The sequence below is a fragment of the Dasypus novemcinctus genome, chromosome 6, assembly GCF_030445035.2.
Source record: "Dasypus novemcinctus isolate mDasNov1 chromosome 6, mDasNov1.1.hap2, whole genome shotgun sequence".
Classification (NCBI taxonomy): Eukaryota; Metazoa; Chordata; class Mammalia; order Cingulata; family Dasypodidae; genus Dasypus; species Dasypus novemcinctus.
Genome location: NC_080678.1, coordinates 111,089,277 through 111,100,389, shown reverse-complemented (window position 1 = coordinate 111,100,389; position 11,113 = coordinate 111,089,277). Strand labels below are relative to the sequence as shown.

Here is an 11,113-nt window from a genome sequence, read left to right as displayed (position 1 = left end):
AATTATACAGCCAGAAACTGGAGAAATAACCACAGGCAGACCAAATGTGTCCACTGTGAGATGGAACTCCACTTACCACTTTGCCACCTTAAGTTCCTACTTTGACCAGAGGCCATAGTTCTGTGTTGGTTCCCCAGGAATTAGTGTCAATTCAGAACTAGTGCTTATTAATCCCCAAAAGATGTAGGCATTTCCTTTTCCCCAACACACAGGGACATAGTAACGGCTAAGGGCACTTTGGGGACATGTGGACATGTATTCCTGGCAGTAGTGCAGCAGACTTCCCAAAGGGACATCAAGAGGTTCTGGGCCTGACCCAAGTCAGGTCTGAAAACTAAGAGAAATCTTGATTTACCACTGTGGTGATTCAAGACAGGTTTTTGGCTGCCCAGACTGAGTTTTTCCTATTGTGGAGATTAAGGAATACTCTAGATGGCTGTTCCGAGGGACAAAGATCTCCATGGGCCATGGCGTTCTGGGTCCTGGTACCCCCTCTGCCCATGGAGTTGATTTCACACCTTATTGTGGCTCTTGTTAGAATCAGCAAGCCAGTCCCAATGGCAGTATCCCCTAGGGTAATACCTGGGCTACAAACCAAAGAGTTTTTCAAGGGTAGAGGTATTTTACTCAGTCATGTGGGAGGGGATTGAAAGTGTCACATGTGACAAATCCAGTCCAGCATTTGTATCTCTCTAAGCTTCCTCCACATCATTGAGTATAGGCTACCACTGAATTCATATTTCAGTCAGCCAATCAAGTAAGCTGTTAGAATCTACTCCAGCTGCACGGGCTAACAAATTAAGTCTGGAATCTCTAGTAAGTGCACCCATATCAATGAAGTATTTCCAGCTAGTGATAGATTCCTCCTTAGTATAACACTTTTAGAATCAACCCATTCCCACACATGTCCCCCAGGCTTCTGCTAATAGAGCTAGCAGAATCCTGCAATTCTTCTGGTGTGTAAGTTGTTTCTTCCTAGGTTGTAGTGTGTGCCTCCCTCCTCCCCTGGAGCATGCTGGTTCACCCTAGCTGTGGGTCGAGTGGCAACATTGTTGGTTGGGGTGCCCTTGAGAAGGAGCAGCCCTTTCAGGACATCTGCCAGATGAGATGGTCACGGGGATTTCAAGTGGAGGAAGGCAAGTGTCCTCAGACAGCAGCGGGAAAGTTCCTTCCAAAGGTAAGAGTCTCAGAATGACTTGGGGAAGTTCAAGATTTTCAATTTCATCCGAGTTGAACCAGATGTCCCCATTCCAAGTTTCAAAATCCCATTCTTTCCCATCAATGCCCTAATTTTCACAGGAGAAATTTGGCAAGACTATGAATTCAACTGTTGTAATTTAACAACTCATATAATTAGATTTTGTGTTTGGTTTTTCAGCAATATCGGTCCTGTTTAGGGCTGGCATGGAACCGTTCTGTTTCCTAGACTATGACTTGAGCTTGTCGTTTTCCCTCTGTAAGCACTGGAAAGCAACCAGTCCCTACCTCAGTCCAAATAATCAACATTGCTTCCATAACGATCATGGAGAGCAGCCTCCTGGGACACTGTGGCATGTGCTTCCTTTAATAACTTCATCACAACCACAAGGGATAGCTTGGTTGATTATGTTACTGAACACCATGGAATATTGGCATCCAGTTTTCCACTGATGAGAAACTCAGCACTGCATTTGAGTCCAAGGACATGGTCAGACCATTCCCAAAATTCCATCATTTGGGTCTATCTCCTGAGACCACTTACAGTTCTGTGTCAGTCCCAGTATAATCAGGAGATAGAAACCACATAGTAATTTACTCAGGGCAGGGTTAATAAAAAGAATTATTAAACTATGATAGGAGAATAACTATAAATGTGCAAAGAGAATTCTAAAGGGACCCTGGGGCTAAGGGTACTCAGGAAAGGGCAAACTTGGAAGAGAGACCCCTTTCCCCCATTTGGGGGTAGACCTTGCTGGGGAAGGTGTAGCTCCAGCACACTGGATGGAAGAGGCCAGAGTTGTTCCACAGTTGCTTGGGAAACGATCTGCGTTGCACAGTCAAGGTGTGCTGAAGCTCACGGTGCCGCGTCAGGAGGGGCGGGGAAGATGGCCACTGAGCCTAGTCCAGGCGGCGAGGTGGCCGGCGTGCGGCTGGGGCAGAGATGGCCCCACACACGCTGCTGACAAACCACGGGGCAGGAGCAAGGGAGACAAAGCAAACCTCCCCCCTGCAACGCCCCGAAAGGCTGGCAGGCTGCACGGAGCAGGTGCTGGAGGTGGACTGGGAGCCGAGAGGCAGGAGCTGGCAGCTGGCACATTTGTCCTTGTTCTTTTACCCCCGCACATTTACTGAGCACCAAGTGAGGAAAAAATAAAATAAACTACTCTATTCCAGATTACAACAGAAAGAGAAAGTGACCTCCAGACAGGGCTAGGTAAGAGCTTTAGCAAGTCACAGAGACCCGGGAAGCTGCTTCCCTTGGTCTTTTTCAGGTCAGGAAAGGAAGCTTAGAAAACATGCATGACTTGCTGGTGGTGATTCAGCCAGTAAACAGAGGAGACAGGATTCGAACACAAGTCCCGCTGGTTACAAAGTTCTCAGATTGACAATAGCTTTTGAAATGTCAACCCCAAAATACTTTACTCATCTGCAAATTTTTGTTACCGCTTTTGTGCCTCTTTGGGATGATTCGCCAGATCACAAGTGCTTGGAGAGCGCAGGTGAACACAGGTGGTGAGATGCGGGGAGGTGGCTGATTATGAGGCACACCTGGTCAGGGCATTCCCAAGGCACCGTCCAACTCCTGCAGGCTGTGACCTTCCACCCCAGGGTGAAAGGAGAGGACTTGGGGTGTGATTGGTATGTGTGTCACCAAATAAAAACAAGGACTTTCCAAAAGGTATTGAGTATCCTTTTCACCACTCTTAGCAGGCCTCCTGTGGACACTGGGCTCGTTAACTCCTCTGAGGCAGCCCTGCCCAGCCCCTGCCGAGGCCTGAGGTCCACGGGGCCTCACGCTGGCCAGCGGCGGCCAGACAAGCAGGCGGGCACGGTGGCAGATGGAGGCCTCCGTGGGCCTCTCCGCTGGAGCAGCCCTGGCCGCCTCCTCCCCTGCATCCAGCCAGTGCTCGGAAGCCTCCTGCCCGGACCTGTGCGTTTGTTTTGTTTGAATCAATTGATCCTTCTCTCTTTCCACTCCCGCCTGGCTTGAGAGGAGCAATCAACACCAGGTGATAAATAAAACGTCGCACAGAAAGCTGACGCCCCTCTTCCTGCCCCAGCGTGCAGCCCTGGCTCCCAGGGAGCACTTCCAGGGAGCCTGGCTGCAGCCCGGCTGCGCCAGCCAGCTCCCCGCCCCGGGCCCCCATTGGCTGCCGCCTCTGCAGTGGGACTGCGCCAGTGTCCGCAGTCCCCTCCCCGGGAGGAGCAATAAGAGCTGCCTTCTCCGGGGCTCCTGCCTCAGAACCTGCAGGGGCCGCAGCAGGAGGTGAGCGAGGCCGGAGGGGAGCACCCGTTTCTCGGGTGCGGTGAAGGGACGGGGGAGCTGGGGAGGGGTGGTGGCTGGAGGGCCCCTTAGGACTCCCGGCAGAGCACAGGGTGTCGCTGGCATTCCGCTCTAACACTGTTGCGGCTGAGCTTGCTTCCCGCTGGTGGGCACTGGCCACATCGGCCCGGCTGCTGGAAGCGCTTGTCGCCTGTGCGTCTGAGGCCCACAGACCAGAGACCCCGGTGTGAGGACTCAGGCGAGTGCTCTGCTGCGTCTCTAAGGCCCCAGGAGAGGGGATCGGCCAGGGGGCTGGAAGGGCGGAGCCCGGTGCCTTAAACGCTCTCTCCCTCCTCCTGGTCACCACTGCCCGGGCCTGGTACAGAATTGCTTCTTGGTTTCCAGTTTCCCTGTTTGACATGCCACGGTCCCTACGCCCCCTTGGACAGAACTCAGAAGTTACACGGCGGGTGAGAAACCCGTTACAACTGTGAACTGCGTCAAAGAAGTCAGGCTAGGCGGCTTTGACTTTCCGCAGGGCGCAGAGCCCTGCTGCAGAGTGGACCCTCATATTCTGTGGAACATACGAGGAGTCAAGCCAAAAACTTCTCATTTTTCATATGACAAGGTCAATGCAGAGCATTCACAAAATGGAGTGAGAAGGAAACCTGGGATACAGGATTTCCATTCCTTTTAAAGGTACTCTTTAAACCAGTTGTTTCTTAAGTCAAAGGGAAGAATTAAGCAGGAAGTAAATAGGGAAAATCAATTTTCAGTGTTAAAGAAGGAAACTGCATTTAAAAAGAACAATTTATCCCCTTCCCAATCATAGTGAAATTTAAAAACATCAGGATAATGCAAATGTTTTCTGTTTTTTGTTTTTTTAATTTGTTTCTTTGAAAGATCAGTAATTGAAAATCTAAGTCTTCTATTGGATGGGTAAGTATGAAATGTTAAATATTTTAATCCATCTGAATTGTTTTTTGTATAAGTGATGTATCTGATTTTTAGCAATTTAGAGCAAAACAGAGCAGAGCGACATCAATAGAGTGGCGTTGGTGATCAGGCCATGACAGAACGACCTCTGCCTGTGGCCCGTGGGTCAATTTTCTTCCTCCCCAGCAGCCCCCACCTTGCAGGCTCCAGGGTGGAGACTGGGGCGCAGGGGGCAGGGCGCCCCAAGCTCTTAGGATTAATGAGAAAGCCGAAAGGCAGGTAGGGGTGAAACAAGGACACAAAATCAACAGCATTCCTAGATTGGAGTCCTAATTTTTATAGCAAGATCAAACCAAGACAAATTAGCTGTTTCCTCTGAGGCATCAGAAGTAAATAAGACTTAAAGCATTTTATTGTAACTTATTTTTAGGGTAGAAGTGATATATTCAACACAGGAGTGATTTTTCTAAAAATGAGATTTAATTTTGTTGTAATCATGACAGTGAAAAGGTTCATGTGTGATTTCATAACTAGAATGCAGGCTCAGAAGTTGGTGAATTTCTCTGCCTGAGTTTTTCAGATTTGGGAAACAAGTGTCCTTTGTAAAATGTGCCACATTCCCAGGATTGTACAGATATTTCCTCCGTCTGCACAGTCTGCACAGAATGAAGCATACAGTGTTAGTAAAGTGGGACATTTCTAACTTTGATATTTGTGGAGAATACTTATCCCCGCACTTATCCAAGTCACATTTGTGAATAACCCACCATTTCCCCAATCACTTGAAACGGCACTTTGATGAAAACTAAATCCTCGGGCTGCTCTCGGCCTCCTACTGCATTCTATCTATTCCTGTGTGAGGACCACAGCAGTTTAATCTTACTACATATGACATTTTCATTTCTAGTAGGTTGAGGCACCCCTTATTATTCTTTTGCAAAAAATTTGAGGCAATTCTACCAGGTACCAGATTTCTTTCCAGATGAGTTTTACAGTTGTTTTTGATCATATTCCTCACCCATCAAAAAATGCCCCACTGAGATTTTTATTAAAGATGATTTAAATGTATATTTTAACTCAGGAAAAGCAAGTTCCTATATTTTATGTTCCTTATCTTATGGAAGGACTTGAATTTTTCTTGCTAAATTTATTCTTAGACAACACACGTGAGCATTGCTCTATGAATAGGCTTCTCTTATATTTTCCGATTAATTATGGAATATAGGAATGCTGTTGATTTTTGTGCCCTAATTCTGTCACTGGTCACCTTACGGTTTTCTTATTAATTCTAACAGCTGGCAGCTGACGCTCTGCTCCTCTGTGCTGTCCCTTCACCCTGGGGCCCTGCGAGGCCAGAGGGCCGGGCCTGCCAGGAGGGCTTCCACCCGACCTTCCCTGCTGCTCTCCTCTGAGTTTCCACTCGTTTCCCAAAGGCCCAGCCTAGCCTGCAGCCAGCGAGCAGGGACTTACTGATGTGGCCTGTGGCAGAGAAGGAAGGGGCTAGGACAGGGGAGCGGAGCCCCACAGGGCCCAGACGCTCTCGGGCGCTCCCACCAGCTCTAAGCGGAGCTGAGGTCAGCCGCCTGTGCCTTCGCCTGTGCAGGCCACACGCGAGATGGTCTGGGCACGAACAAGCAGAATGCGTGAGGGACGGCGTCTTTCCTTTGGTCCCCCTAGGATGTCTGAGCTGGAGAAGGCAGTGGTGGCCCTCATCGATGTTTTCCATCAGTATTCCGGGAAGGAGGGCGACAAGCACAAGCTGAAGAAGTCTGAACTCAAGGAGCTCATCAACAACGAGCTTTCCCACTTTTTAGAGGTGAGTCCGGTTTTTTAAATGGACAATTTATCCATTCTTCTATTTATAAAGCCTCGTAGACGTTCTCATCTGAGCTGCCCTGAAGGTGATGCCGGTTCCTTCTGAAAACTTGTGGAAACGAGCACTCCTTTGGAGGCTGGACTAGAGGAACACCACAGTTTTCACTTTGTTGTCCTCTGACTTGTATATAGTAAGTGTGTCAAGGGAAAATTGCTCTCAAAAGCAAAAATACAGGTTCAAATAATGCTGACCTTTTTCTGAAAATCTAAGGTTTTACAGTGACAATGGCAGAATGGGATGGAAAAATAATTTATGAGTCATAGTGAACATGAGAAATCAGTTAAGAAATAAGCTTTTGTCCATGGGTCTAGGATATATTTTGGTTTTAGTTGAAGTTCAACAGGCGCCGTGGTGATGAGACACTGGGCGCACTTGGCAAACGTTTCCCAGCATTACGTCGGGCACCACCAGGGCCCGGGCCCTCTGCCTTTGCGCATGTCAGTGAATGATGGCGACACCGTCCCAGGGCACCAGGGCGGTCCATGGGTGTCCCTCAGGCGCTGGGGCCTTGCAAGAGGTGACACTGGAGAAGGGAACTTGGAGTTTTGTCCCCGACTTAGGAAGCTCCCAAGGAGCCCTGCCCTTTCCCCGGACATTTCGCCCTCTGGCATGCAGTGAGAGCACGTCCAGACACCCAATTTGACGGACTTACCCCAACCCAGACTGCCTCCACGCTGGTCCATGAGCCCCCGCCCAGTGTCTGCTGCCCTCCAGCCTCGAACCCTTGCCATGGACAGTCATCCACCAGCAGCTGGCGGCCCCCGAGGGCCCAAGCCAAGGCTGCCTCACTCGTGACTTGAGCCGGACTGAAGTGACGGTATTACAGGCCTGAGCTGTGACTCCTGCCAATGGGTCCCTCTAGAGAGCCGTGCACACAGGAGACACAGCGGACGGGGTCAGTGCACGGGGGTCTGCACAAGCCCTAATTCTGGGAAGCCCCCAGCATCCCAGGGCAGGGCCCTGTTCCACAGCCATGCCGCCCTCCCAGCTCCCAGAGCCCGACCTCTCAGCGCGGACGAGCCAGGGGCAAGGTCTATGGGTTGCTCGGGGGCTGCGGCAGCCCGTCCTCGCCCCCACGAGATACTCCATCCCTGAGTGGCACTGCCAGGGTGGAGGGGCAGGGCCTGCAGGCCTGCTGGGCCCAAGCCTGGCTCTGGGACTGGCCTTCTCAGGTTCTCAAGTTCAGAGCATGGCAGCTGCGCCAGTGCCGACCATGTCATCTAGTTCCACCATTTCTGTCTGCTGATGTCACAACTAAAAAGTCCCAGTTTCTTCTTGGGTAAATAGGACTATTGTGGGGATGAAATCAGACAGTGTTTCTCAAGTGCTCAATAGGTGGTAGCCTCTATTATTAGGGATTTAAAAACATATGAAAGAGTAGCCTATGGGAACCACAATTCATGGTAAGTGCATCAGGTATCATGAACATTTCTTGACCCGGCTTTCTCAAAGAAAATTCAGTTTGGAGTCAAATCAATCATGTAATTGAAATTAACACAATCCTCCATCCATTTTTTAGCAGATACTCACAGGCCCCACCCAGCTCCCACGGGAATCAGTTTTCTGTGTTTTTATTCAAGGCAGCCACTGCACTTCAGACTTGACTTCTTCAGGCCCAACTCTCTTGTCCTGGAGGTTTGCTCTTTTGAGCAACTTGCATTATGCTCCTCTTCAGTGTCCAGTGCCCACATTCTTCCCACATCTCACTTCTAGCCCAGCCCTTGAGATTTTGTACATCATTTAATAACTCGCTTGGCGTCAGGCAGGACTGTCAGGGAAAGTCTTGAGGACTAGAAAGCAACACAAGAAAGAACACAAGGAGTTAACAAATTTGGACAAAGAAAACTTCCCAATGTTAAGATCCACTGGAAGTCTTCATTATATGGACCTTCTCACAGAAATACATGAAAAACTTAGGCATAGAATTCTAGTTTTTCTTTCAAGACATTGGCATGTAACATGCTCAGGCTGATCTAGCCTGTATTCCTTTCTTCAGGTGGTTTGTTTTAAGCATAATTACAATACCTTGAAGCTTTTCCTTTCTTGGTTGCCTAGGTCCCACTGGCCCTAAAGTATGGTGGTAGAGAGGAGCAAAGAACCCAGAGACTTCTGCCTGGCTAGCAAGTCACAGAAGAAATCTTTCCTGGTATTTTGCATTTTATATCTTAGGTTATTCTGAGAAACATTGTTGGAGCCAGTGTACTTTTAATCACGTTTTGATAGCCCAAATCCCATTTAAATGAAGCTAGACATTTTTCTGATCTCTTTTAGGAAATCAAAGAGCAGGAGGTTGTGGATAAAGTCATGGAAACGCTGGACAGTGATGGAGACGGCGAATGTGACTTCCAGGAATTTATGGCTTTCGTTGCCGTGGTTACCAGTGCCTGCCATGAGTTATTTGAACATGAGTGAAATAGACAAAGCAGTCAAACGGTTCCTATAACAGATGGAGGAGACAGCAGAGGGCAAGGGCTTGCAGGCTAGGAGGAGCTGAGCTTTCCGGGCACACTGTAGCTGATTAGGAAACTTGATTTGCTTTGTGAATGAAAAAATGAAAACCTCTTTGTGAGGGCTGTTTTTACTGGTTCACATCATTATTTCTGCTGTATTGTTAGGCATATGCTTAAGCTGACTGGTCCCAACAACTTTTGGAAATAATCGTTTGGGAAAGCCAAGGTCCATTTATACAGCATGTTCTGTACAGCCTGTAAAGCTGTGTAGAATCCTAACCCAGAAAGAACAAAAATGACCCCCAAAAAGAATTCTGCAGCATTTGTGGTTTCCCAAAGCCTTGTCCACCATCACCTGAAAGGCTGCCCTTCCTTACGTTTGTCCATCATTAGTGCCACTGAAACCTACAGTAGGTCTGACCATCCCGTCCACCTGTGAACAGTATGCTCACGTGTGTTTCTTTCCCTAGTGAGTTATGATTACTGGGTAAATATCTAACTCAAATGGTTCTAAGTGGAAAATATGCTTCATAAACCAAGTACAGGTATCTTGACACTGAAAACTGAGAATTGAAATTGTTCATTCAGAATTCTCTGCAGTCCAGCCCTTGGGCAGATCTGCAGGGGCACTGGAAGCAGTGCGGCCCCTGCTCACAGCTGGGGTTTAGTCTCTGCCAATCTGGAGAAAGCAGTTGTGTGGCAAGAAACATCATCTCTCTGGCCTGGTCTCCTGTGTGTGAATGAACTGCAAAGTCCATCAGCCGGTTGCTGTTGGCTCGATTGTGTCTGGAGGCGGCCGGATGTCGGCGAATGTCCCTCCTGACTTGACCTCACCGAGGCAGGGTCTACTCACGCTGCTGTGGAATCAAGGTACATGGAAAGCTTAACTTTACACCTAGTAGTCATAAATTCAATTAAACCAAGCTTCAAATAATTTAAAAATCAAGTTACAAATAATAAAAATCACTTCCTGGAAGGTTCTAATTAATTTCACCCATCCCTTTTCCTGTTATTGTTTAATTTTCTAAAGGCATAAACTTCAAAATTCCATTGATTGCTTGCATTTGCATTAAATAAAAATAGCACTGAACAAGTCTCTGCAGCTCTTAAACACTAAATAAAAGCCATCGCCCTGCTCAACCGTGAAGACAAGTGACAGTCCCAGGAGTGAGATGTGGCGCTGGCCCCGCAACTTACCAGGCCCTCCTCAAGGCAAGGAGCAAGAGGCGGCCCCTACATGGACCAGGGGAGCCCCGACCCTGTGGCGCAGCTCCAGCTCCAAGCCCCCAAACCCCAAACGCCCTCCCCCTTCCCCAACCCCCTCCTCCTACTCCCCCATTTCCTCCTTTCCCCAACCCCCTTCCCCTGCTCCCCAGACCCCCTCCCCCAAACGCCCTCCCCCTTCCCCAAGCCCCTCCCCCTGCTCCCCCAAACACCCTCCCCCTTCCCCAACCCCCTCCTCCTGCTCCCCCAAACACCCTCCTCCTTCCCCCAAACCCCTTCCTCTGCTCCCCAGACCCCCTCCCCCAAACGCCCTCCCCCTTCCTCAAGCCCCCCTCCTGCTCCCCCAAACGCCCTCCCTATTAACCCAACCCCCTCCCCCACCCCTAGACCCCCTCCCCACTGAGTCACGTGCTCAGTCCACGGCCACATGCGGAATCTGACACTGGATGGGGGCGCATCCCCCAGGTGTGTATTTGCTCGTGTGAGGCCGCAAGGCTGCCCCTGAGGTCTGACACCCCCTGTTGCTGATTTCCTATAGATTCTTGGTTATGTTAAGAAAATGAGAGACGAGAAATGGGAGAAAACAACAGATTATGGGCCCCAGGCGGAGCTAAAAAGGGGTGAAAAGGGCTGGTTTATAGACTACAAGTCCCTGTTGCAGGTTACAAGTCCCCAGGTCCACTTGAGAGCTAATTCGGGCAGGGAGAGAAAGGGCAAAACAGGCCGTTTAGTCTCTGCACTGCCCTTTCAAGCATTAATTATTCTGCCTCTTTGCTAATGCCAGGGGAGGAGCCTCCGTTGCTTGCAGTTTTGATTGGTTACCCCGCCTGCCAATCCCCCGGGGGCCCAATGACAAGGCCCCTTGCTAATATCTAGGGCTTTTCCTTGACCCCGGATGAAATCCCGCTCTGAATGGGGGGTTCTCATGGGGTTCTTCCAGCAGCCGTCTTGTGGGGTCTCCATGGCCACGTTTCACGGCCGTGGTTTCCTGCCAGGCCCCAGGTTTGTCTTTTCATTCCCTAAACTAGCCTGCCTCAACTCCCCCTCAGGGTTTACACCTTTACTCTTAAGGGGTGCTGAAGGAGGTCATCTTTCTCCTGTAACTGCATCCTGCTGGGGAGGGGCAGTAGGGCCTGCCTGACAAGGTGCAAACCCTTCCTGCTA

General features: G+C 49.5%; 1 protein-coding gene across 1 annotated transcript; it reads left to right on the top strand.

Annotated features, from left to right (window-relative positions):
* Positions 1–3,352: 3,352 nt before the first annotated feature.
* LOC131278789 (protein S100-B-like) lies at positions 3,353–9,819 on the top strand. The gene is made up of 3 exons (XM_058299248.2): positions 3,353–3,466; positions 6,077–6,215; positions 8,547–9,819. Exons 2-3 carry the CDS (start codon positions 6,078–6,080, stop codon positions 8,685–8,687), a joined length of 279 nt encoding a protein of 92 aa, XP_058155231.1. The 5' UTR covers positions 3,353–3,466; position 6,077; the 3' UTR covers positions 8,688–9,819.
* The last annotated feature ends 1,294 nt before the right edge of the window (positions 9,820–11,113 follow it).

Coding starts and splice junctions, on each gene's coding strand:
- LOC131278789 (XM_058299248.2), top strand. CDS start 6,078: ATGTCTGAGCTGGAGAAGGCAGTGGTGGCCCTCATCGATGTTTTCCAT. Junction 6,216..8,546: donor AGCTTTCCCACTTTTTAGAG/GTGAGTCCGGTT, acceptor GATCTCTTTTAG/GAAATCAAAGAGCAGGAGGT.